Here is a 26,869-nt window from a genome sequence, read left to right on the forward strand (position 1 = left end):
TTTAGCATCGACAATTTATTATTAAAACGAATTTCTCTTCTTGAAGATGTTTATTACAAAGTATCTAAATACAGGCATCTGAGGTATATCTGTCTGTGTGTGTACAAGCTGAGATGGATTTCTTCAGAGCAGTACTCAAGTGTTTGAAAGGCTGAAGGGCAGTGACTAGAAACGATAGAAACAAAATGCACAGACCAATACGAAAGCCTCAAGACATACAGGAAATGAACGAACAGAAAAACAGTAGCCTTGGGAGTGTACTTCCTTCTCAGCACAAAAAAAACGCTTCAGTCAGAAATCCAGTGATAAAGATTCATAGCTTTCCTTTAACAGGATCCAAATAGCAGTATAGAAAAAGAAGAAAATATACATCTTGTACAACTCAAAAATGAGTTATACATCTTGTACAACTCAAAATTGACATAAATGAGTTAACCGTACATGATCACAATGTGTATCTCAAAGCCATATATACTGATTTTCTTAAAAAATATAAGTCACTTTATACTATGTTTGGCTGTATCTGTAATTGCATGTGAAATTGCAACTAAAGAAAACGGAATTGTTTGGGACCAATATTTGGGAAAATAGTATTTCAGATTATTTGAAATCCCACAAGGTCACAGTTAACTTCTTTGGCATAAATGGTAGCTGTTTACATTGATTAAGCTGAACAGGTCCACCAAAGTTTGTACTTTTCTGTATAATGTAGATTATTGTGGAGAAAGCACTAGTTTACCTTAAGTCATTCTCTCATTGATGGTCAGTAGGTAAAAGAATGTGTCGTACATATACCTACATACATCAAGGCTACCAAAGACCTCAAAAACACATCTCACTTCCTCACACAAACACACACACTGTGCGTGTACACCTTGGCATAAAATACATTTCCTTCCCTCTTTAAATACAATTCTGAATCAAATGTCATATCCTGTACCATGAATCACCAAGCATGTTTAATGTGACTGTATCAAGTCAATGGTACTGGTACATCTGCAAATCTGCAGGTCTTCTAACACAGTATTCTAGTTGTGATTCTAGTTGTGATTGCCTAAGAATTTGGATATTTACACTGTTTTCCTGGATCATTATCCATGTAAATTTCAATGCATTACAAACCATAATCACAGATGAAGAGTCGTAATAGAAAATACTAATTTGAGATTTCAGTTACTTTAAATCTTTATACATTATTAGGCTACTGAAGGACATGTGCATCTAAAGGTACTGTACTAAATTTACTCTGAACTTGTTCATTGTTGTCCTCATCTTTGTCTAGGCACACAATTTGTGGGAATTAATGTAAAATACTAATTAGCTAATCAGATATAATTAGAGTTTCCATACGTAAATATATATTGAATGTTACTGATATTCCAGATTCAGAGTTTGATTTAATCTTTAGATGAACAGACTTAAATCTAACAATACTTTAAAATTGCCTGTAGGTTTTGCAGAACATCAACATTACATGAACAGATTCATGGGTTATGTGATGAGTTTGTTGACTAGAATCAACCGATCTGATCTGACCGAGTGATTTAAGGACTGCACCCCTAGATCTGTGTATGTTTGAAGTGCACTGGTGAATTGAGTGTTTGAGTGTTATCTACCCTGTGGAGCCCATCACATGTTCCCCACCTGGGACAAAGGCAGTCATACAATCAAAAGGGAAAGGACCACCGAGCCCCTGGGCCTCAGGGTTTCACACCCCCCTCATTTCCTCTGGGGCTTGATCACCAGACCTGGCAAGTCTTTTTAGGCACCATATAGTCATTTGCGTTGCACTGGAAAGCTTTGGCAAACTCTGGAAAATTCTGCAAGGATCCAAGAACTCTGCATGTAGGATTAAAAGCAGCTGTTATTATATATTATTATTATGATTATTATTACTATTATTATCATTATTATTATTACTGTTCTTGTTATTGCTATTATTATTATTATTATTATTATTATTATTATTATTATTATTATTATTAATCACTGCACAACCTGAAGATCAATAGCAAATGCATTAGAGCAGAAGCAGACTTGTGTCAATTCAGTGTTCAAAAGACAGAAAAAAAGTTTCTCAGAAGGTGGTCATACCTGAACTTCCCTGGACTATGGTCATCCGTTTTGATTGAGTTAACAGCATGTTCAGGCCTGTGTGTTCCACACCAAACCTGGAGGGTGAAGCATGTGTTATTGGCTATGAAGGTCAACTACCATATGTCTCTGTTAATCTTTGAATATGACATACTTAAATACTGGATATGTTAAGTATACAGTTGCTTTAGGGTGGCATTAGTAAGATAATGGATAAAATTCTCACTTGAGCAAAATTTAGGAAAAAGAGTTGTTCATGGTTAAGGTTAAGTCCAGGTAAAGGAGGTTCCTTTCCGTTCTTCTTGACGTAGTTCTGGTATGCCTTCAAACAGAAACAGCTCTGTGAGATGACTCATCGACAGCAACAGTTTTGCTCTCAGTCCAAATCTCTAAGTTCTGGTTGGTCTGTCTCAACTAGCCATGTGCTTCACACCACTGTTAAGGCCTGCTTGGTCGCTGCTGCACCCTGACAACAGGAATGGGTTAAAAACAAGAGTAATCAAAGCAGCCTTCTTCAGTCAGTGCTAAAGTCTCCTTTTATCCAGTGTGACACAGTCACAAATATCAACACCAACAAAGGCAGAACAAATGAAGAAGGCCAGCTTGAAATGGCACCATATCAGTGATTACCACCAAAATATTGCCAAAATTCAGCACCCTTCAAACTAGTCTCTGTTCTGATAGCTGTAAACCTTGGATGGGCCTGGATCCATGTCTTTCATAGAATAATTGTTATAAGAAAAAGAAAAGAAAAAGACTATAAGAGAAAAGTACATTACAAGTCTCTGTAATGTTTCTGAGGCAATTTTCTCTGATAGAAAGAGCAGGTCAGCACGATGCTGACAAAACGAAGGCTACGATGTCCTGGACTTACTTGATAGGACTGGCGAATTCCCCCGTTATCTGCAATATTCTCACCAAGGGTTTTGTTCCCATTCAACTGGCCATACAAAAAGAAGAGAAAAAAATGAAATGAAAAGAAATAAAGAAAATGGATGAACAAGAAAGAGACTGAAAAGCACACAGTAATTTAGTGCTTTCTTCATCTAAAAAAATTATTACAACGTTCCAGGAAAAGTGATTTGAGAACGACGTGACAGGAATCAGTGCTGTTAGCAGCTAAGTACGAATGATGGAGAGACACAGACACAAATAAAGACAGCTGCCGTGGTAACAAGGACTGCAAACCTGTCTACAAGAAGACGAAGCCATGTTGCCCAGGCACATTTTATCTCTCTCTCTCTATCTCTATATGTATTTGTTAAAAGTAGAATATGTAGCACAGCATCAACAGATTTGTGAATAACCATATCACCATGTCATGTGTATGCATGGCCGGAGTGGGCCACTTTTTCAGCCCGGGAGTTTCATGCGCAAATCCGGCCCAAAATTATTTTTCCATCCCAATCGGCCAAAACTAGACTGACATGAGCCGGCCCATCGGGAATCCTCCCAAATCTCCCGATTAGCCACTCCGGCTCTGTGTGTATGTGCCACACATAGTTGCACAGTAGGCAGTCATGAACCTGTGCTGCCATTGGTTAATTGGAGCTTTTTTATATTAATTGTTCCCAAAGATATTTAGAGCTGACACTTTCAATATCAACTTGTTTGCAGCTCCCTGGTGTTAAGATATCACAGTAAAAACACACCGACCATGGTATGAAGGCAATGTCAACAAGGGCTTTTGAGCCAAAAATGCTGAAAATATAGCCTATAGGAAATTTATTTGTCAGCATGTTTGATGATCCCACTGAGAAAAACCCAATGGATCAAATGCCATGCCTACTTTACAACAATTTGGCCAAATACTGAACAGGGTGAAGAGGGATACTCAGGTCAGACCAGTTCATGTCTAAACGTACATGCTGTCCATTCACCAGGTCCCAAGAGAAGTTGCTATACTGATCCACAATGCATTTCGAGAGCTCCTGGAACTTTTTTGTTGATGATGACGTCCACCAGTCCTTCAGGTCTCCATCTTTGTCAAAGTTACGCCCTGTGAGTGAACAAGCACTTCAGAGTAATGCCTTGCTACAGTAAAAGCTATTTCTGAACATGTCAAAAATGTCATTGTGCAGGTACAGCCTGTTAGGGCCTGCATCAAGACACATTCCTGCTTTGATATTTTCCACAGCAAGTCTGGCTAAACTTTAAAGACTGGATGTTAATTCAACATTGGAGAGTTTTTCTGTATATCTTATATTTCAAATGAAATGAAGCCTGTCACTCAGTTCCTCCAGCTGTAACTCAGTTCCTCTAGCTACAGTACAGCAGGGCTATAGCTCATTTCCTCTAGCTACAGTACAGTAGAACAAGGCTGTAGCTCGGTTCTTCTAGCTACAGTACAGTACAGCAGGGCTGTAAGGTGTGCACAGATAGGTGCCAATTCCTCACCATTGTCGTCAAAACCATGGGTGATCTCATGGCCAATCACCATGCCGATTCCACCATAGTTGAGGGACTGGGGCTGCCCTTTATCAAAGAACGGGGGCTGGAGTATCCCAGCAGGAAACACTGAGAGAGCACAGACCAGCAAGGGTCAGTCGCACTAAAACACCACACCAATTACCAAAAGTATTCTCTTCAGGGTCAGAGTTTTGTTACCTATTTGATTTCTACTGGGTGAATAGAACGCATTGACCACAGCAGCACCAGAGATCCACCTAGGGTTAAATGACACACCAAAAGTTAATAGATGCATTAATAGCCACATGTTAATGTTTCATGAGAGTTCTTCATCATTAAAGGTTTTTTATAGCAGTTACTACACTTAGAGAATGGCTTTCTATTTTTAATGTAATTTGTCCAAATGGAAAAATAATGGCCCATTATTTCAGAAGAAAATTACATCTAGTCTGGGACTAAATTACACTGTCAGTGGGGAATCGTTCTTAGTTAATCTGCTGCAGATAAATCCATTCCAAGAAGGTGAGGAGTGTCTTACTCTTCTTTGTTAACTTTCACCCTCAGCCTCTTCAATCGCTTCTTTTGACCAAATTCCAGATTCTTCAGTATGTTTTCAAAGTATTCCTCAGAACTGTAGCTCAGCTGAAAATGACAAAAGCAACATTTGCTCAAAAACACTTCTGTGGAAGCTAGAAAATTAGATAATATTTGTCTTACTCTGTTGGCATTACACTGGCATTAAATGGTCTTGCTCCCCAATATCTGAGTGAACTCATTGCATACTATAACCCATCTTGCCTTCTTTGCGCTTCCAAAATGCAGGATTTCTCCTGCATAGTCTTCCAGCTCCAATTCAAGATTCTGACACAGTTCCAATCTTTAAATCTAGACTTAAGACTCACCTATTTAATCAAGCTATAACTATAACTATAGAACTATATTTGAACTATAAACACGGACTTATGCAAGCGGGCCGCCCAATGGCATATAATTGCATACCCTGCGGAAGAACAAGCTGTGATGAAATTACTGTCACGATGCAGCCCCTGACCCCTCCCCTTTGGGCGTATGTTTATGTCGTCTGCGTCTAGTCGTCTGCGTCTGTGGATCTTCGTGGGTGTGAATATGTCTGAATGTGTTCATTGGTCTCACCTGTGGCTCGTCTCGTCATCACTCTGGGCTTATGTGGTTTGTCTATTTAATGTGCGTTCACACAGTGTCCCGTGCTCGTCTTTGTCAGAGTCGTTTGAATGTGTAAGTGTTTATGTTCCACGTGCGCTATCTGCGCCCTTGTTGTATGCAATAAAGTAACGTTCATGCCGACGGTAATAGGACTCCGTGCCTCGTCCTTGCCGACGCATCCAACGTCACAGAAAGACGAGCCGACCAAAACATGCCAGGCTATGCGTCCCACACTAAGAAGGGGAAGAGAGGAAGCAAGCACCATCACGCCTCTTCCCCTGCACATCGTTGCGACACCCCCGTAATAGTTGTAGAGATGCAGCAGGACCCCGTTTGTGCGAGTCTGCTGCATCAAGTTCACGAGACCGAAACGGAGGCGAGTGCGGAATGCTTCCAGCTGGCCGCATAGAGGGTGTGGAGTGGTTTGTCGGGGCTTATATGGTTTGTCTATTTAATGTCCCGTACTTGTCTTTGTCACTTTGAATGAGTCGTTTGAATGCGTAAGTGTTTATGTTCCACGTGCGCTATCTGCGCCCTTGTTGTATGTAATAAAGTAACGTTCGTGCCGACGGTAATAGGACTCCGTGCCTCGTCCTTGCCGACACATCCAACGTCACAATTACTCTCTAACTACAGCTCAATAATCTGCCTTATGAGGATGGATGTCAGTTAGAATGCTGCCTGCTTAAACAGCTGCCTACTGTTACACTCACCCTATTTCTCATTAATCATTGTGAAGACACTGACCACTGTACCACCACTGAACATACTGTACCGCCACTGGATGGAGGATCATTCTCACCATTAACACTGATATGGTAGTGCAATGGTTGTGTGTGAAGCAAGTTCAAGTTTATTCATCCATTACATGTCATAGGTGGGTGGAGTGCTATCAACCACCTACAATTATCAGTAAATATCCATCCCACGGGGGTTCTGTGTTGGAGGATAGCAGTCACAAATGGTGCATAGCAACAAACTTATTACAGTCTACTTGATCTGCAAAACTACAGGAAATCTCCAATAACATGTTGAGTTTGAGAATTTTCAAAAGCAGGTAATAGTTTGAATCCATTAGCATCATCTGTTTCCTGTCGTAATAGCAGAGATCACAGCTCACTTCCTTGTGCTCCTCGTCCAGGTACGTGTTGTTCATGATGTTTTCTGAGAATCCAATCCTCTCACGGATGGCCAGGGCCTGAAACATGGAAGGGCCAGAACTGTGAGCTGTGGACTCGTTAATGAAAAGGGCACTCTGTAACGAGATATTGAGGGTCCTGCTGATGAAACACACTAATGCTTTTATCAGCCTTGAAGTCAGCAGCCATGATACAGCGACAGCTTTGATCCTTATCTACACAGAATAGTTTACACAAAAAGCTTTTATCTGTGAAGCAGTATTTAAGAGTGGCAGAAGAAATGTGCTTAATTTACTAACAGAGATTAGAATCGCCTGGATGAGGTTACTTGGTTATATTTCCCTTTGCAGGCGTGCACTCAGCTTGCAATTGTGCCAAGATATCCACATAACATCCGACATGAGCCTCACCTTGTCTTCTGCAGCGGTCCTAGTATCCGCATCCATCCAGGTGAGGTCACGAAGGTTACTGACAAACACTTCTCTGATACTGGCAATCATCTCATCCATCTGAGCCAATTAGAAATCAATTCATTAGTCACATGTTTAGGTTTTGTGCATTATCTGGATGAAATGGTGAAGCACTGTCTACTCTCTGTGTGATCAGCCTACACAAAGAGCATGCTCAGACTAGCGAGGTTCCTTGGTCTCCCTGGAATATGGATTCTGGAGAAGATTGACTCATACCAACAACCGTTTTAACCACAACTGAAGCTCAGCAGGTAATAGCTTGTTTTAGTTTGCTGAACACAATGGAGTTCATTCCTGGCACAGACTACATAAGTCAGGAGCTAAAAACGTTTCTCATGCTACATTATAAGATTATAGACTTGGAGGATGTGAAAAAAGTCACTTGCTGTTCATAAAGATCAGTGCAGAAGTGATGCTTTAAAATCTTTCAGCCCATCTGTAACAATGTTGGGTAGAGTCTATATCCCTGTCACAGTGTTTAGTTAATATTCTTCAAAAAAATCTAATATGGCTTTACACTTAGCTACTGGTTGAAATGGAAAGCAGAAAGCTCCCAAGACTGCATAGAGAGGAGATTATTAGAAGGTTTAAAGAAAAGTAAGCCTCTTTCCCTCAGTTAGCTATCAGAGAGGATAAGCTATCAGGGTAAATGTTAGGAATTACCCTGACATGCTGTTAAGTACACAGTGTCCTTTGTCACCATTGCGAGAGAGACCGCAGGCCGCATGCATACATCAGTCCTAAAATAGCTCTGCATGCCTGAACTGACATTGGCCGCTGAGCGCTCCCTCAGTCACTGATAATGGTGATAATGGTGTACAATATCATGGGCTTGTTTTCACTGGGCTCTCTGGATGTCTCTTTTTCAATTTCATAAACCTACTGGCAGTGGTTCAGATTGTGCAGAGTTCACTTTAATGGAGGCATGCGTGTATCTGCAATGATATCCATGTGACTGAAGATAGAAGGGAAGAGCGGTGTGTGTGTGTGTGTGTGTGTGTGTGTGTGTTGAGGTGGGGCAGAAGAAGAGGTCATCTAACAGAGTCAACACAAGCGCTCATTCACACACTTTTACAGTATAAGTGTACTCAAACACATGCACCCACACACACACAATGAGGAGAATATAAACAACTACCAGACACAATTAAGTAAAATGGCATTCAGTAAAATAAACAGCAACAAGATTTTGGTATAATGCACAGTATACTGTATGGTGAATAAGAAATGTCTCTCCCTGTGACTTAAAGTGCATTGAATATGATAAAGTGAAAACTTGTGTCAGCCATGATGTTCAACATGTGCCAAGCACATAACTATGTCTTGTAAAAACTGTCTTGTTAGAAAGCTACCAGTACACTGGAAATACATTTCTAGCTGTAGCCAAAACCTTAGCAAACGATTAACAGCACTACTTCATGATTCAGCAGTGATGAGTAACCAGAATGTAGCAGTAACGTTTACAGGTACATGCATTTTCACACATGTAAAACCCAAGGAAATTATGTGGAGTTGTTAATTAATATAAGAGTGTAAAAACAGCCGATGCTTATAGACACAAGCCCATTGCATCAGGCTTGGGTCTTGAAGGGGCCAGTGATTAATGGGGTGTTGAGGGCTTAGCTCTCTGACAGGTGGTGCTGACCCACAACCTGCTCCACTGATCCTGTAGCTAACAGACAAGCATGGGTCCACTCATGGCTGTGTGGGTAACACAAACACACACTCGGGAACCTCTTAAACATTCTCAGGCAACAGTGAGTGTATACAGCTTACTCAGAGCTGAAGGCACTCTGCTGCCAGGAGGGGGCATTACACAGCTTTGTATGTGCACAAACGCAATACATACGTTACCAGGCCTCACCATGTCCTTGCTGTCTCCAGCGAAAGCCTCGTCCACGTACAGCCTTCCTACAGCGTTCTCCATGTTGTTGTTGACATAGATGGCACACTGCCTCCATACTGCAGCCTCTGAGGTGGTACCAAAGATGGCCTGAGAAAGAGGACGACAGCATGAGGGTGGAGAGGAGAGAAGGTCAGGGAGAAGAGGAAGGAATAGACAGGAGAAGAGAGAACTCCACACAAGGAGGAGAAGAGAACACCACACAAGAAAGAGAAGAAACAGGGAGAAGAGGAGAGGGAGGAGAAGAGAAGGAGAGGAGGTTGAGAGTAGGTTGGGAAAAAAGAGGACAGAAGAGGAGATGTGCTGGAATGATGAGATAAAGGACTGAAGACAGGCAAATTAAGTCAGTCAGATCATTTTATAATGCTTCTGTTAATTCCACTCCATTATCAGTGAAAGATAAGAGGAGAAATACTAACTTTTCTAAAGGCTTTCCTGGTGTCTCTGTATTGCCTACTCAATCCGACGACCATATTCATGGAAAAACGCCACACCATGTAGTTCTGGATGTCTCTACACACACACACACACAAAGTTCAATAGCTTCTCCAAGAGTAGTAAGAGTTGAGTGTTATTGCATTGATCCCTGTTATGTCTGAAAATGGCGTAAAGGTAAGTCACCTCTTTGTGTATCTGCCCAGGACAGGGTTGAGTCTCCTGAAGTAGTTGGGGGCATAAACAATCACCTGCTCACTGTCTGTAATGGGAATTTTGACTGTTTCCATGATCTTATTAGTGAAGAGGGTCCAGTTGAACACCTAAACAGAAAGAAAGTATCATTATTAATAACCTAGGAAGTGAAATTAAGTATCTGAAGGATTGGTGGAAATTGGATTAGATTGGGAACATAGATGGATATCTTTCACATATATTTGATGGACATCATTTGATGTCTGTACTCTTAATACTGAATCTTGCCTTTATACTTCTAATTTACACCACGTTCACATACTGTCAGCAAATTCAGTATGCCTTACTTGCTGACTGCCAGGCCTCTGGTTTAAGGGATTTGCCACAATACTTAGTGTGATCCTTTTGCATTAAAAATCAATAAAGACTGATGTTCACACGAAAGGTACACATGTCTTACGGAGGCCTGGAACTCCAGGGAGTAGTTGGTGTTGAGTGTCTCCAGGGGCATCTTGTTGTAGAGCAGCACAGGGTTGTTTCTGTCTTCAGGCGTGTCTGTCACCTGTGTGGACAAAAGCAAGCAGCAGGCTGTAGGATTGTAGAGAATGTGTGCAGTGGATGACAATGAAAAAGTACTCCGGGATTTTCAGTTTGTCTCCAGCTTATTCCTTGAGAAATATTTCCACATAAAATGTTCACTTTGCACTTCTGCCAGTTATATTGTTTTGTGATGTGGTGACCCGTACACACCATGTCTATTTAGCTGAATTAAACATGGCTAGAGCCTTGATAAATGGAATTTAAACCTGGTTTAGCCCCATTAGAGCTCTATGGAAGCTTGCTAGAGTTCAGCAGGGTTAGTCCACGGAGGGCTCGGGCAGCAGTGGGGAAGTGAACTCAGAGCACCTAGCTGACAGTGAGTTGTCTCTCCAGTTCCAACATCCCACAGGTTTACGAGACCTCTGTTGTACACACACTGTAAATGTCCAGAGAGTTCAGTGCTAGCCTAATAAACAGCAGTTCTTGCATACATAGCAGAAAAACATGTTTGATTTCTAACACAGCAATCTGATATGGAGCCTTGGGCGATTACCTCAGTACATTGACACGGCAGGTCCTGGGCCCAATAAACGCACCTCACGCTTTCTGCTCCAAACCAACCTCATTCCCTCGTTCAGCTAAATTATTTGTGTTTGGTTAATATGGAGTTCTCGAGGATGTTTACAAAATGTGGTTCATCACTGTAAAACAGTCCACCCTGTTTTGTTCTAAAGATCAAGAGGAAATTATTGTGGAGAACACACAGCACTCAGCCCTTGATCGTGATACCATGTGATTCTAATATTGCACCAAGTATCTAGAAGACGTGAACCTCTTTAAAGTCGAGCGGTCGTAATGGTGCTTACATTGGCGAGATCCTTTTCCAGCTGCATTACCCGAGCCACTTCCTCCCTGATGCTGGTGGCATTCACCGTCAGGCCTCTGTCTTGTCGGACCAACGAAGCAAGGTCAACCATGAAGTTCTCATACGTGACACAGGCCTGTGAACAAACACAGAAACGTCTGTGACACGCTGCTCACGCTGTACAGAGTATCTGTGTGTGGGTGTATGAAATAGAAAGAGACTGTGTGTTCACAATAGTGGATATGCTTTTAAATTATGAACTAATATCTGCCCTCCTGAGGTGTACCTCCATTGGTTATTTAGGAAGCATTCTGGACTTCCTGTGAAGCATTATACCAGCTAATTGGATTAATCCACCCCCCTCCCCCTCCCCCGCTCTATTCTCCTTCTGTCTGTCTCCCATGAAATGATTCTGCCTGTATATGAATATTCATGCATCCTGATTGGCTGAAATAGGCAGAGGAAACAGAGGACAGGAAGTCCATTCCTTTCATCTCCTGTGGGGTGTCCAGTGGGATGGGGCTACAGCATGTGTCTCATTTCCAGCCTGCGTTGTTTCCAATTAGCTGTTGGATCTGTAACACACTGCAGGCACAGAGCAGGCACGGTAGACTGCCTGAGCTGAATCACAATCAGATTCCGCCCAACAACAGCTGTTCTCAGGGTCTTGACACGCAAAGAAAGCCCCAGTACAGGAAAGAAGAGCAAAAACAAGTGAAGCATCATTAACAGAATTCGGTTGGGCCCGAAGTGCCAGGGTGGATGAAGACAGAACTAATGCTTGACCAACATTTGTAGATTTTTGTCTGGAAAAGAAGGCAGAAATATACCAACTGAAATCCTTTTGTCTACTTGGTTCAAGCAATCACTAAAACTAAAAAAAGGGATCTCTGTATTCTTTACCCACAGCACCTTCTACCTGTTAGTACAATGCCTAATCAGCAGCTGTAGCTGTTGGGTAACACATGGTTCCCCTGCCCAGACCGATCATCTACCTGCATTGTGCTTGTTTGGTGTGAATATTATCTAGGGTTCAGCTATAGGGAAGACACACACGACTTGGATTTGCACTCTAAAGTCGGTGCTGGATCACACACTGCGCTCAACAGCCATTTGACTGAGGCATGGAGACTGGAGCGCATAACCTCACATTGCTGCAACTGAATCTACTTAATGTATGCACTTAGAATGTGGCTCTGCTTATTTTAGAAAAGGAAGCAAATACAAAGATGTTTGTGGGGATTTGACACACCTGTGCCATCACAGAATGGGCGACTCTTACCTCCTGGTACGGTCCAGTGCAAGCATAGCTGTCTCGGGAGGGCAGGCCAAGGCTCGTCTGGTCAAACTGGCAGAAAGAATCAGACCAAAACACAAATGGCTCATTCTCAACAGGTAACCCAATGCATCCATACTGCACCCCCCCCCCCCCCAAAAAAAAAAAAAAACACAAAACAGTATCAGTAACTGATTAAAATAGAGAAGTCTCGTATAATCTCTCCCAAGCTCCATAAACAAAGAAGCTACTTATTGGTGAAGATTTTAAGATTTTACAAGTTTTTATGAATGCCTGTCTTTGGCTCATATGTCAATATGAACTGAGTAATACTGGTTGTTCTGAAAATGAGAGCTCTGAAAGTAGTTGAGTGACTTTGAAACAAAGAGAGAGAGAGAGAGAGAGAGAGAGAGAGAGAGAGAGAGAGAGAGAGAGGCTGTTATGAGATGAAGAGAACATTTGATTGCAGGTGTACACCTACATGAATGATATGGGAATTGGAGTCTCTGTCATCTGTACCAATAAAAAAGCTGATTAAGACTTGCTTCCCATATTTCTCATTCAGTTTGGCAATGGCATCTTCTGCCTTCCAATTTGTTCCTGTGGAGAGGACATGTTGTAAATAAGGGTTTAGGCTTAATTCTGCTTCATTCGTTGGGTTTTATGCACAGCACGTATACCATAACACAGTCAAATACCAAATTGGGTGTCCCAGTTGTCTGTTGCCATGGGCCAATCAAAGATGTCTGGCAGCATGCTGATTAAAGGCATCCCTCCTCTCTGTTCAATGAGACCTGTGAGCACAATGTAGAATAATCCAAGAACACTCACTCCTCACAACAAGCCCTGGACACTAAAGAACAGATCATAGCTTATGTTTATAAATGTTAGAATTCTGCCAGCAGTTTTTACTCTCACAGTTTACTCTCTGTGGGTGTGGTAATACTGTTATCCAAACAACCTAGTGACAGAACTGAACCGTAAGTTAGGACTAGTGTCCTATAAGTGCTGGACTCACTTTCATTGGTGCAAGACCTGTAGAGGGTCTTGGCTTTGGATAATGAGTTGCTAGCAGTTGTGCTCTCACTATCTTCTCTCTCCAGTACACCTGCAGGCATAAAAGACATAAGGATTCAGAATGCTAGCTCAAAGAGTCAAGTATAGGAATTACTCTTTACCAACTTTTGACAGTTTCTCTTTAGATTCCTGGGAAGTTGGTTTTTACCAGAGATACAATTTTAAGCCTAATCTGAATGGCAGAGGACAATTTCCACAGGAACCTCATGTAGTCTTGACTGAGTTTGCATGTGGGGGAAAACAAAGAGTGTGATTGGAATAGAAGGCCTTATCAGTAAGAGACATGTTGCAGAGGTGCCAAGAGCAGCTTGAGGAAAAAAGTTTTGCGGAAACAAAGGTTCCTTAGTGCAAATGAAGTCCCAAGTCATTTAATCCACAGCCTAAATATCCCCAGTGCTTCCTGCTCACCACCCACATTTCCAAGGGTTACCTCACCACATTACCACATTCAACCTCACAGTTGGGGATACCTGAAAATCAGATTATCATAGATTGATCATCCAATTGAAATCACCATTCAACTCCCATCACCATTATAATACTACAAATCACAGATGATTACAGATCTTCTGACTTGTGTTTTGTAAACAGTAAATAATGAATGTCTTCAACAGCAGCACTTGCCTGGAGGTTCTACCTATTACGGCACTGTTGGCAGTGTTTAAGGTCTGATTTGGTTTTAATTAGAGCTTTCATTTGAATGTTTCCTGAGAAAGGGCAAAGATCACGTGTGTGCGAAGAGATTAGAGACTCCCTAGAGTATTCATGTTGGGACCGCCTACAGCTTCAAAATGATCACTCTCTTTCTCCTTCTCTTCCTCTTTCATCTCAAATGACTTGTCTTGTTAGAGACAAAATGTCTAGAGTACAGGCTTAGTATCCTCACGATATATATGGCAGGTCCAATTTGTAATTTATTATTATGTATTGATTTTATGCATTTTTGATTTTATGACCAAAACTCAATACTCAAGACTCAAGAAAAAGGTACTGCTCAACCAGACAAGGAGCTCACCAACACTTGGTACATCAAGGGTGGTATCACAAACCCATCAACTAACACAACGCCTAACCCATCGATTAACACATTATTACAGCAGTCGTTTTCACACAGGCAGTATAGGTTTAATTCCTGTCCAAGGATCTGGTCCATAGACATCAGTCATAAATGTGTGCTTGGGCTGTCAGCACATAAAACGTATAAAAACATGTGGCCTTAAATTACAGGCAATTGTAGGGTTATTCTTGTGGGGGGCGGGGGCGTTTGCTGTAGGCTGCACATTTTTCTCAGTCAGATAGTTGAGCTACTAAAGCTAGTGTACACTAAAGTATGCACTTTATGAAATGATTTGTTTCATTCAGACTGAAAGGACAATGAAACATTCAGTATTGGTCATCTGGGAATGCTAGAATTGCTTTTGATCTTCTGTTGTCACAACACATGAACATACACACATACATGCACACACACTAGCTCTGAACAGCTGTGCTTTCTGTAGCTCCAACTCCTCCTCATTCTGCAGCATTGGGAATGGTGCCCTCATGTCACCCACAGGAAGAGGCTCCGTCACATATCGCCCCCACTGTAACTGAGTACGACCGAGTTCTGGATACGACCGAGTTCAGGATACGACCGAGTTCTGGATACGATTTAATTCTGGGTAAGCACAGAAACATGTCACAGAAACTTTTGGGAGTTGGTCCTGTGATGTCCTCACTGTAGGAGTAATTTCCCAGTAATCTGGGTAAGCAGATTGGACATTGTTCTCTGGACATTGGACATTGAGTGATGATGCCGTCTCCAACTGTGGCAATTTCTTTCTGTGACATGAAGCGTGGAAGGGAGGGCCGAGTGCCTCACTGACATTCTGTTGTCCTCCGTGGAGCTGAGGGTACAGCTCAGAGGCCATGTTTGAGTATGCGGAATGCAGGAGACCACCTATGTCAAAGGTGAAATGGTAGTTCAGTGTGCTCTCTTGACTGGGTAACCACTTGAAAATCTGGGGATCTGTACATCCACTAAAAAAGCAGGAACTGATCTTCCTCACACATTCTCTTCTTCTGTGTCTCGGGATAAAAATGTACCTACTTTGTTTGTTTGTTTGTTTTCTGTACACATCCTGTTCTCATTGGTGCTGTATTCTGGAACTGCTCACAGACATCATGGTAGACACATTAAAATGCTGATAATCAATTGTTAAAATTATTGCACCATATTCCACATCTGAGAAACAACTGGGAAACAACTGAAACATCCTTAGTGTCCCCTTTCCAGTCAAACCCACCCCCACAACCTCTGGAACTCCTCAATCATAAAGTATGCAACGAAAATGTCGGTTGAGTGGTCCACCTGGACACATGTCAGCATACACAGCTCATAACAAATGTAACAACAAATATCAGCATGATTATGGTAGCAGAGCCTAATAAAACAATGTTTTGACAGTTACAGATAAGACATTTTTATGAACAGTGGACAGGGTTATCTGACATAAACAGAGGTCCAACTCCTACACTGGCAAATGGGCACTGTCATGTTACAATGACATTTCAATCACATTTCACCACCTCCTATCAGAACACCTGCATCCCATGAGACTTGTGTGATCCTATAGACCAGGGGTAATCAATTAAATCTTTCCGCGGTCCATTTTTGGCAGATAGCTCAGACCTTAGGTCCGGGTCCGCGGTGGCGAACGAAAGTTGTTGAGCGGGGGGGGGTGGCGAACGAAAGTTGTTGAGCGGGGGGGGAACGTAACACTCAAATGGGTGGTGAACGTAACACTGGTCTGAAAATAAATTCTCCGGTTTAAAATATAGTCTCCCGTTAAAATTTTTTTGGCATTTGGGTCCGTATCCAGTTAATCAGGAATGTGATTGGGTCCGGACAGGACGGCGTTCGGGTCCGGATCCAGACCGCAGTCCGCCATTTGGTGATACCTGCTATAGACACACCTGTACACACTGTTTTCGCTCATGCTACGATCATCGCTTCAAAGGAACTGCCTGACTCTCTTCAGAATCTCGTAAAAGGAAGGCATGGTAGGGTCCTCCACCTGCAACCCAAAGTCATGCTAGTAACCCCGAACACATGCTGACAGGTGCCAGAGAGGAGCAGAAAGCACACTGACTGCTCAGATCCGAATGGCATCCAGACTTCTAATTGAGCCTCTAAAATGCACTTATTTTCACATCAACTTTGTGTTTAATTCCTCAAAAGGTCAGTGTGCTGGAAATGCTAACAAGGAGCCTTGGCATCACATCCCTTGTTTCCGTGGGGAACTGGTGATCCTTCAGTTAATTGCCAGCCCCAAGTAATTATTTTCATTCCACACTTGCTTTTTATTGCTGTGACATGCCAGCGATTAGCAGATATGGACCATAGTGGTGGCACTGAAATTGAAGGATTAACTTGAGTTTAGTTGCCAAACGTCTCATTAATTTAATTACAACTTCACTTTTGCCAATGTTATTTTAATCAGGCCAGATTGTTAACCCACCAGATTAGAAGATATTTCTGACTGCAACATATCATTAGTGTCTGAAAGATATGAGAGATATATATTGACAGAAAGTAGAAGTAGAGAGAGGGAGGGTAGGGAAGGAAAGAAAATGAATATTATGGATTCATCAGACATTATGGATTCCTATGGAGCTCAGTGGTAGTGCTAGAGACATGTGACCAAACGAGCCAGTACAATTAGTTCTGGTTGTGTTGTTGGACATTAGAATGTGCAACCATAATATCTTGTCATTTCCTCCCATCTCATGGCCAATTGCAGTCAGTACTGCTTTGAGCTCCACTCAGCCCACACTGTCCAACCCACCAGCAGCACCTCCACCATCATCATCTCTACCACTACCAGCACTTCCACCATTATCATCCCTACCACCACAACCAGCACCTCCACCATCATCTCTACCACCACTACCAGCTCCTCCACCATTATCATCTCTATCACTACTACCAGCACCTCCACCATCATCTCTACCACCACTACCAGCTCCTCCACCATTATCATCTCTATCACTACTACCAGCACCTCCACCATTATCATCTCTATCACTACTACCAGCACCTCCACCATTATCATCTCTACCACTACTACCAGCTCCTCCACCATTATCATCTCTATCACTACTACCAGCACCTCCACCATCATCTCTACCACCACTACCAGCTCCTCCACCATTATCATCTCTATCACTACTACCAGCACTTCCACCATTATCATCCCTACCACCACAACCAGCACATCCACCATTATCATCTCTACCACCACTACCAGCACCTCCACCATTATCATCTCTACCACCACTACCAGCACCTCCACCATTATCATCTCTACCACCACTACCAGCACCTCCACCATCATCATCTCTACCACTACCAGCACCTCCACCATTATCATATCTACCACCACTACCAGCACCTCCACCATTATCATCTCTATCTCTACTACCAGCACCTCCACCATCATCATCTCTACTACCACTACCAGCACCTCCACTATCATCATATCTACCACCACTACCAGCACCTCCACCATCATCATCTCTACTACCACTACCAGCACCTCCACCATCATCATATCTACCACCACTACCAGCACCTCCACCATTATCATCTCTACTACCACTACCAGCACCTCCACCGTCATCATATCTACCACCACTACCAGCACCTCCACCATCATCATCTCTACTACCACTACCAGCACCTCCACCATCATCATATCTACCACCACTACCAGCACCTCCACCATCATCATATCTACCACCACTACCAGCACCTCCACCATCATCATATCTACCACCACTACCACCACCTCCACTATCATCATATCTACCACCACTACCAGCACCTCCACTATCATCATATCTACCACCACTACCAGCACCTCCACCATCATCATCTCTACCACCACTACCAGCACATCCACCATTATCATCTCTACCACCACAACCAGCACCTCCACCATTATCATCTCTAACACTACCAGCACATCCACCATTATCATCTCTACCACTACCAGCACATCCACCATTATCATCTCTACCACCACTACCAGCACCTCCACCATCATCATCTCTACCACCACTACCAGCACCTCCACCATTATCATCTCTACCACCACTACCAGCACCTCCACTATCATCATATCTACCACCACTACCAGCACCTCCACTATCATCATCTCTACCACCACTACCAGCACCTCCACCATCATCATCTCTACCACTACTACCAGCACTTCCACCATTGCAAACCAACTGTGCAAACCAAAAAATAATAATAAATCCACTGCAGTTACAAGATGCCTATAAATACCAAATAGTTCATCTGATACAGAAATAAAGAATCAAAAGAATAATAAGAGTGCAGAGATACAGTTTAACCTAGATTAAACCCACGCAAAGGTTTTAATCAATACCAGTTCATGTTTACTTTTGTTCCCAGTATGCAAATCATTTTGCTTTCCTTCCGACCTCAAGATAGCATCTACAGTTTCACAGACAAATTAAAATGTGTATCTCCTCAGTTCCAAAATGAACTTGGACCAGATGTCACAAAACATTGCAGTGCATATCTAAGACTTCCATTTGGTGTTAGGCATGCTAGTGTCTCTGGGGGTGGAGCTTTCCTGGACACAGAGGCGTGTACCTTTGAGCACGACCTCCAGCTCGTCCCGGAGGATGTCGAAGGTACTGTAGCGTGAACTGGTCTCAGGGATGATGTTTCTCTTGAGCCAGCCTCCACATGCGTACTGGTAGAAGTTCTCACAGGGGTCCGCCGCAGGGTCCATGTTCTCAATGAGACGGGACGCTAGAGCAGTGTGGAGAGGTTTAAGGTACAGTTCTGAGACTGCAACCCTGGCTCCAGTAATAAACAGTGTACAATATTTCCCCTGCTTGTGACAGATGAGTTGAAATCAGGTCGCTTAAAGCAGATAATGCACAGTTCCTTTAGCGTTTAATGTATGGATTCCTCTTATTTTAAACTGTTCAAAGTCTAATCAATATGCTATGCCTAATCCCTTGAGATTATTACAAATTTGCTTTCTCCAAATCATTGGATATGGTAACATGCACACAGTGATCTGATGTTTGTGAATTAGCAGGTGTGACTCTTGGAGAGAGTGTTATTCCTCCAGGAACCTGGGGGTGCATGACCATTTAAACATGCCTGCTCAGCCTTAACTCTTATTCCAAAGTCTCTCATATACGTTGTCTGACTTCTTGAGAAAATTAGCCTCAGTGTGCAGAGTGTGTGCATGAAGGTATGTAGATGTGTGCAGAATAGGCTTACCTGACCGGGTGCAGTCAGCCGTAGTACAAACTCCATCTACAACAAGCCAGAACACAAAACTGCTGAGGAGGTGATGTTCTTGAACACTATTAGCAATGTAATATGAACATGGACTAGAGTGGCCAGTGTAATATGAACATGGACTAGAGTGGCCATGTGAAAGGCATATTGGCACATTTCCAGAATTGGGGAAGTTAATTTCTAACATGAGGGACTTGGTTCAATCAATGCTCATTACCAAACCAAGACACTGGCAGTCTCCAGAGCTCAGTACCTACCTACCACTGTGACACTCTGACCCTCCCATACCCCCAGTCCATCTCCCTCCCCACCCCCAATCCTTCCTTCAGATGTGAAATTGTGAATTGTAGAGGATCACGTGAGGACATTGTCACTGTTCTGTCTCTGCATTTACCCAGTTAACTAATAGTTTCAACACAGGCCTCACTTTCTGAGAGACAGCTGAGAACTGTCTTGAAATTCAGTGTATTTAGGGAACCTTTATTTAGTCAGGCTTTTAAATTAAGAACAGATTTGTATATTTGCATTGATGGCCTGGTTAGATCTAGATTCACTACGATACAGCAACAAACTACCTAGAATGAGTCAGATAATTGTCAAATGAAGTGAAATGCAAATGAGCACCTAAAAAAAGCAAATCCCAAAAATCCTTTTTACCTCATGCACATTAATAATATGTAAATGATAAATAATTAATAATCATTCAAAATGCAAACACATTCTAAGGTGAATTTTGTGACTATTCAAAGTTTATAATTAAGTTTCCATATACAGAAGCATTGGCTCCTGTACATATTCTTGTACTGGATGTTAGTAGAGTCATCCTACAGTGCAATATCCTACAGGGCAGGCTCCTACAGTGCAGGCTCTTACAGTGCAGGCTCTTACAGTGCAGGCTCCTACATAGCCAGCAAGCTGCTTCACAGCCTAAACACTCTGCTGATCTTTCACTTCTAAAGCCCTTTCCTACCACTCTGGTTCCATATAATTTAGACTAGCCCTAAAGTGTCATACCCATCCTGCTATTAGTATCTGAGGCTAGGCCACAGCCTCCCTGAAACCAAGGTCATCGTCTTTACAGAAGCACTTCTGCTCAAACCCAGACATTCATTTTTTGAGAGTCCTAACCCTGCCCACTCACCCAGTCATTCATGTTCTGAGAGTCCTGACCCTGTCCATTCACCCAGTCATTCATGTTCTGAGAGTCCTGACCCTGCCCACTCACCCAGTCATTCATGTTCTGAGAGTCCTGACCCTGCCCACTCACCCAGTCATTCATGTTCTGAGAGTCCTGACCCTGTCCATTCACCCAGTCATTCATGTTCTGAGAGTCCTGACCCTGCCCACTCACCCAGTCATTCATGTTCTGAGAGTCCTGACCCTGTCCATTCACCCAGTCATTCATGTTCTGAGAGTCCTAACCACACCCACTCACCCAGTCATCCATGTTCTCATAGACTTAACCCCACCCACACACCCTCTGATCATCTGCCCCATGGTGAACATACACCACGCCGTGGTTCTCTCTGGTCGGACCTCTTACAGGTAACCAGGCATGTCAAGTCCGTGCATGTCGCTGTGAGCCACCTAGATTTGCTTCAAGACCCAGACCTTTGCACCTTCCTCCGTTCCTATGCCACTCACACTACTGGCTGTCTTTGCACATTTTTTTAAATGCAGCAGATAATAACACAGGACAGAAAATTCCCCATTACTCCTAAGGATTTGGCCCTTCCTTGGAATGCGAGCTACCCGTAATCCCAGAAAAGTTGCCTTGAAATCTTTGCAGGCATGGGACAGAAAAAGCAGAAAAGAGAAAACTGCTACAGGCTGTCAATGGGCCCCCCAATCACTCACCACTCTGCGTGGCAAAGAGGATGATGAGAGCCACAATGACGATGAAGAGCAAGGATACGATAGTCAGCAGGCCGATCTCCAGTGACGTCCAGCCAGATTTCTTTCTCTGGGCATTGTTGTCAGCCATGGCGCACTGTCCTTCTGGGGCAGCCTGCAGCAACTCACCTGAACCACACAGAGGACAAGAAGAGGGGGAAGAAGAGACAGATGGGCACAAGAGTGAGATTGAGAATGAGAGAGAAAGAGAAAGAGAGAGAAAGAGCAGAAAGTGGTAAACAGTGAAGTGCTGAGAGAGGAAATCTCAAAAGCAAAAAGCCACTGCAGGAGAGTTTGTCCTGAGTAGAGCTCGTAGAAGGAGCATACCTCCTGTAAAGTAATCTGCCCTTAAAGCTGTGGTGTGTCTCTCTCAAGCAAGTGCTTCTGTTTTCCAGCCTTCGGACAAATGAGGAGTCTGAAGAGATCGTGCTTCAAGCTGTTAAGTTTATCTTGACAGGCAATTAATCCTTGATCCCTCTATGACGTGTGTGCATGCGCGAATGCATGCACACACACACACACACACATACACACAAACACACACACACACAGTTACAAGCTCCACTAGTGACCTGACCCCACAGATGGGTCTGTCTTGCTGTGTTCTAGCTGAGATGACAGGACCCTAGCCTGGGGACAAAGTCTCTTAAAGTCTCCCTTTAAAGGAGTGAACAGGAGACACCCCCCCCCCCCCAACACACACAAACACACACTCACACACACACACACACACACACACACACCATCATTTTCTCTTTGGGTTAAACAAACTGAACAGCATCTTTTCTACAAGTTCTACAAGTCATTTGATACTGGCTGCTGTGGTTCTAGTCTAGTTGTGTATGGTTCTAGTCAGCAAGCCCAGATTATATACATAAACACATATCTACATACATGTTTTTGGTGCTGTAATTCAAATTCTAAAGCCTTCTAAATAATGAATGCCTTAAAGAATGTTGTGTATTTAAGAAGTGGAAGTTTTAAGTCAAAGAGTATCTAGGCAGAATGACAAGATTCACGTGTGATTATATATCAGCAAGGTGATGAGCAGGAGGTGTATGTATGTGTGAGACACCCGCACACATGCATGTGTATGCATAAATGTATGTATGCATATTCATGTATGTGTGCACATATGATGAACACACATGATTCTCCTGATGAACGCTTTCTTGTGGATGCCCATCACTTCCTGTGAAAATGTAAAATATGAAAAATCCATAATCCTTCACTCTTAATCCTCCTCAAAGCTCAGTGTGAAAGTGAGCAACCAGCATCTGGTTCCCCACAAGGTTGTTTGAGTGTGGTGGTATGGGTGTTCATATTAAGATATTATTCTGGGTGTACATACTTGTGCAATAGAGTGTCCCTGTAACATTACACACATGAACAGAATGCTACACAAATAATCTGTACAGAGAGGCAGTTGGTACGATGCATTAGCACATGACATGCAACACTGTTCATGGCATCCAGTGCCTTTTATTGCTCTAAACAGAACGTGAAATGTTCAAAACTTTATATTGCTTTGACTGAAACTGTAAACATGATTTACTTGTTGGGAAAACAATTTGTTTGCTTTTGCTATTTGTTTGTTTGTGTAAAGCAGGTGGGTTTGGCAAAGAAATGTACTTAACATTAGAACTATCTGTATTGCCATAGAAGGCTCTGTTAGTCTGTCTGCCTGTTGCGGGCCACATGGTACTGTAATTGGTCATTACCATGTGAAGAAAAAATTTCTTTGCTGGATTCAGGTGGACAGGAGCCCACCCCAGTCCTGCCCCAGTCCTGCCCCAGGTCAACCCACTGAACACGGGCACATCTCCCCCACTTCCACATGCTCTTACACGTGCCATTACAAACCCAGACTCTGATCACTTTTGGCCTAACTAAACATTCTCTCTCTGTTTTGGTTGCTGTTTTCAGGTCAGACTCAGGACTATATATTTTTGCCGCTCAAAAGGCAGATAACGTTGCTGTATGTTTACTGTAGAGGTCGTTAAATGTTATGAGCAGGTTCCATTGCTTTTAATTCTAAATAATAGTCCATATTATATTTTTAATTATTTGTTTGTTTACAGTATTTTTTCATTATGTCTTCCTTTACTTTTTTTACTTTTGAGCACATTCTTCATTTTCAGGTGAGATCTATTTATATAGATGAACAATACAATACACTTACAACAAATTATTTCATGTTAAGCTTTTAAAGTTTATATTTTATGGTAAAAGTTATGAGATAAAGGTTTTCAGTATGGTGTGTTTGAAGACATCAAACACACCATACTACATACTACATAGACCTACACTATCCCAAATTCTATGCAATCTCCCCCTAAAAGGTTTTTGGGACAGCCCTGTGAATCATAAGGACACACCTCTCTGAAGCCCATTGGCCTACCGGTCAGAACCTGGCTGAGACCTCGAGACAATCTGGCCGCCCTCATGCTGTGTGAGTGTGGACACACTGGCTGGTGTGATGACATGTGGTGTGTGTTGGCCGGGCATGTCAGGAGGGCCCTGGACACAACAGCAGTTGTGCAGCCTTGCCACTCAAATGGGCGGGGCAAAGGGGAGGGGTTAAGACAGATACAGAAGGATATTTCAGCCAATTGGAACATTGTAAAATAATTGTGGGATGGACTTAACATTTTTAAAACCAGTCAAACAGATACTGTCAGTCTTTTGTTTCTTTATTTATTTCCTTGACAACATTGAGGTCTGAACCCCTGACAACGTTGAGGTCTGATCCCCTCACAATGCTGAGGTCTGATCCCCTCACAACGCTGAGGTCTGCACCCTGAACTCGTGCCAAGTGTCAGTGTAAGTGTGAAAATATCAGGACTTGTTTCCCCTCTTACCACATCACATTGTGATCCTGTTAGTCAGCAGGACACAGTCAGTCAGCAGTCTAGTCAATATCTGCTCACTGTGCTAGGACACACTAGTATTCCTGGAAGACAAATAGTAAATGATTGGTCTCAATCATGTCAGCACACAGAGAGACAGAGAAAGAAGCCCTTGTGCTTTGCATGTGTTCTGAAACAGGGTAGCGCGTTCTGTGCTGATGTAGCATACATATCTCAGACCAGATTTCTTACACATTTAAAATGTTCTATTGAAGACAGTAATTGTATGAAATGAAGATATATTACATGTGCTTAGGAAATATATTTTGCATTTGTTAAAATACCATCAAAATATATTTAGAACTGCCATACCCTTAGAGAAAGCAATCTAACTAATACCTTGTACATATATTTATTTAGTTGTGTGCATCACTCCACATTTATATAATCACATGTATGTATTTTTCAGTTTTACAATAGTTGTATCTCTTCTTAAATATTAAGAGTTATATTAGCCACTTTGACAAATGTTGGTCATTAGAAAGGGAGTGAGAGAGAGGGAGAGAAAGAGGGTGAATGTGAGAGAGGGCTGAGGTGAGGGGGAGTGAGAGAGAGAATGTTAGGGGGAGAGAGAGTGTGAGGGGGTGAGAGAGAAAGTGGGGGGTGAGAGAGGATGAGGGGTTGAGAGAGAGGGAGAGTGAGGGGTGAGAGAGCGTGTGAGGGGGTGAGAGAGAGAGTGGGAGGCTGAGAGAGAGAGAGAGAGAGAGAGAGAGAGAGAGAGACCTCCAACTCTTCTCCACCTGATCCTATGTGACAGGTTGAGCAGTGAGTTGTGGCGGCAGCATTTGCCACATGCACCAGGTGTCGTTGGAGAATGTCTCACGTCTCTCCCACTGACTTCACCAAGTTCCTTGTCTCCTACTATTTCGCAAAAAACATCATATGCTCTGGCTGTCTGTGACAGAACATCAAGATGACCAAAGTTGCATTTACATCATTTGGCCAACATTCTTGTACAGGGCGACATGACCTTGGTGGAGTTAGAGCCTTGTAGTACCTACTAAAACCATGATAAGAATATTCTCTGGACTCAGACGTGCAGGAAACAAAGTTGTGCATCCAGTGACATCACAAACACATAAGATGCTGCGCACCACTGTAACACCCTTCACTCAGAACTCTTTTACTCATTCATCACACACACACACACACACACACACACACACACACTTCAAGTGTTAGGGTACACCTGAAGAACTCATGACGAGACCACAGCCAAAATCTGATCAAATGTTATGTGTTTCTCTTGCTGTCCACAGTGACCAAAGACCACGAGACCATAAACTCGGTTCAGCATCCTTACTATCAACATCACAAACCAGAAGAAAGCATCCAAGCAAAGCACATTTATTAGAGCTCGAGCTATATTAATTTCACTATAGTGGATTCTAATATTGCATCCACTGATAAGTATGATACACCCCTAAATGCGTAGAAATGAAGACATCTCTAAGAGTTATCTAGCAATATGAGATTAGTTTCAGAGCATGTCCATGGAGCAACGGGGATGAACGAGCAAACTGCAGGCGGAGTATTCGCGTCAGTTCCTTACCAAAATCAGAATACACCGCAACTTTACCGCTGCGCTGGCAACCGGTGCATGTAAAAATCCCTCTGATCAGCCCACCGCTGTGACAGATATACGCGACACGCATGAGGGACTTACCAGGTGTCTCTGGAAATTTGCGGTCGATGATATAAATGGGCATCACCAACCGATCAAACATCCATCAAATCCGCGAGAAAGAGACAACCTTCCGGAGAGCGTGCTACTGAAGCTTGGTGATCGACGACCGCACAAGTGTTCCTATCGTTGGTTCCCGTGGGTCGGGAACAAATGGTTCAGTGATGTCAGTGTTCTCCGCTACCTGTTAACGGCGCGAGAAGATCTCGCACAAGGATATCCAGAATCAGACTTGCCTGAGGCTACATAGGCAATATATATAAATAAATGCCAGTTATAATAAACTAGAATTCTTCTACAAAATGAGCAAATGTGTCTCTGCAGGGAAGTACTTAAGTTGTCGCGGTGTCTAACGTTGCCTCCCCCAAAAGGCGGTGTTTAGAAGTGATATTCCAAACGAAAGCAGCGCTGCGTCGACGCTGTAGCCATTAAAGAGCGCACAAACATGAGCCTCTACTCAGCGGCAG

At 42.8% G+C, this 26,869-nt stretch overlaps 1 protein-coding gene across 3 annotated transcripts; it reads right to left on the reverse strand.

The window, feature by feature from the left end:
• LOC143501414 (neprilysin-like) lies at positions 1-26,869 on the reverse strand. 3 transcript variants are annotated; one of them, XM_076994993.1, is made up of 25 exons: positions 26,385-26,869; positions 24,671-24,762; positions 22,137-22,286; positions 21,774-21,938; positions 19,896-19,931; positions 19,251-19,412; positions 13,527-13,616; positions 13,207-13,302; positions 12,990-13,108; positions 12,515-12,580; positions 11,234-11,368; positions 10,288-10,389; positions 9,819-9,955; positions 9,617-9,710; positions 9,159-9,287; positions 7,235-7,333; positions 6,806-6,883; positions 5,042-5,145; positions 4,702-4,760; positions 4,492-4,611; positions 3,960-4,093; positions 2,969-3,034; positions 2,321-2,416; positions 2,095-2,171; positions 1-1,839 (listed from the first exon to the last, which is right to left on the reverse strand). In XM_076994993.1, exons 4-25 carry the CDS (start codon positions 21,898-21,900, stop codon positions 1,740-1,742), a joined length of 2,226 nt encoding a protein of 741 aa, XP_076851108.1. In that variant the 5' UTR covers positions 21,901-21,938; positions 22,137-22,286; positions 24,671-24,762; positions 26,385-26,869; the 3' UTR covers positions 1-1,739. The 3 variants fall into 3 exon arrangements, with proteins under 3 accessions (XP_076851108.1, XP_076851115.1, XP_076851105.1); XM_076995000.1 differs by lacking the exon at positions 24,671-24,762; XM_076994990.1 differs by lacking the exons at positions 22,137-22,286; positions 24,671-24,762.

The sequence above is a fragment of the Brachyhypopomus gauderio genome, chromosome 2 (assembly GCF_052324685.1).
Source record: "Brachyhypopomus gauderio isolate BG-103 chromosome 2, BGAUD_0.2, whole genome shotgun sequence".
Classification (NCBI taxonomy): Eukaryota; Metazoa; Chordata; class Actinopteri; order Gymnotiformes; family Hypopomidae; genus Brachyhypopomus; species Brachyhypopomus gauderio.

What these genes read in the sequence shown, in the direction of transcription:
- LOC143501414 (XM_076994990.1), bottom strand. Translation starts at nt 26,445, where the DNA reads ATGTTTGATCGGTTGGTGATGCCCATTTATATCATCGACCGCAAATTT. An exon ending in CTGGGCAGATACACAAAGAG is followed by an intron (nt 9,711 to 9,818) that starts GTGACTTACCTT and finishes GTGTGTGTGTAG; the next exon opens with AGACATCCAGAACTACATGG. An exon ending in CATAGTCCAGGGAAGTTCAG is followed by an intron (nt 1,840 to 2,094) that starts GTATGACCACCT and finishes TCCTACATGCAG; the next exon opens with AGTTCTTGGATCCTTGCAGA.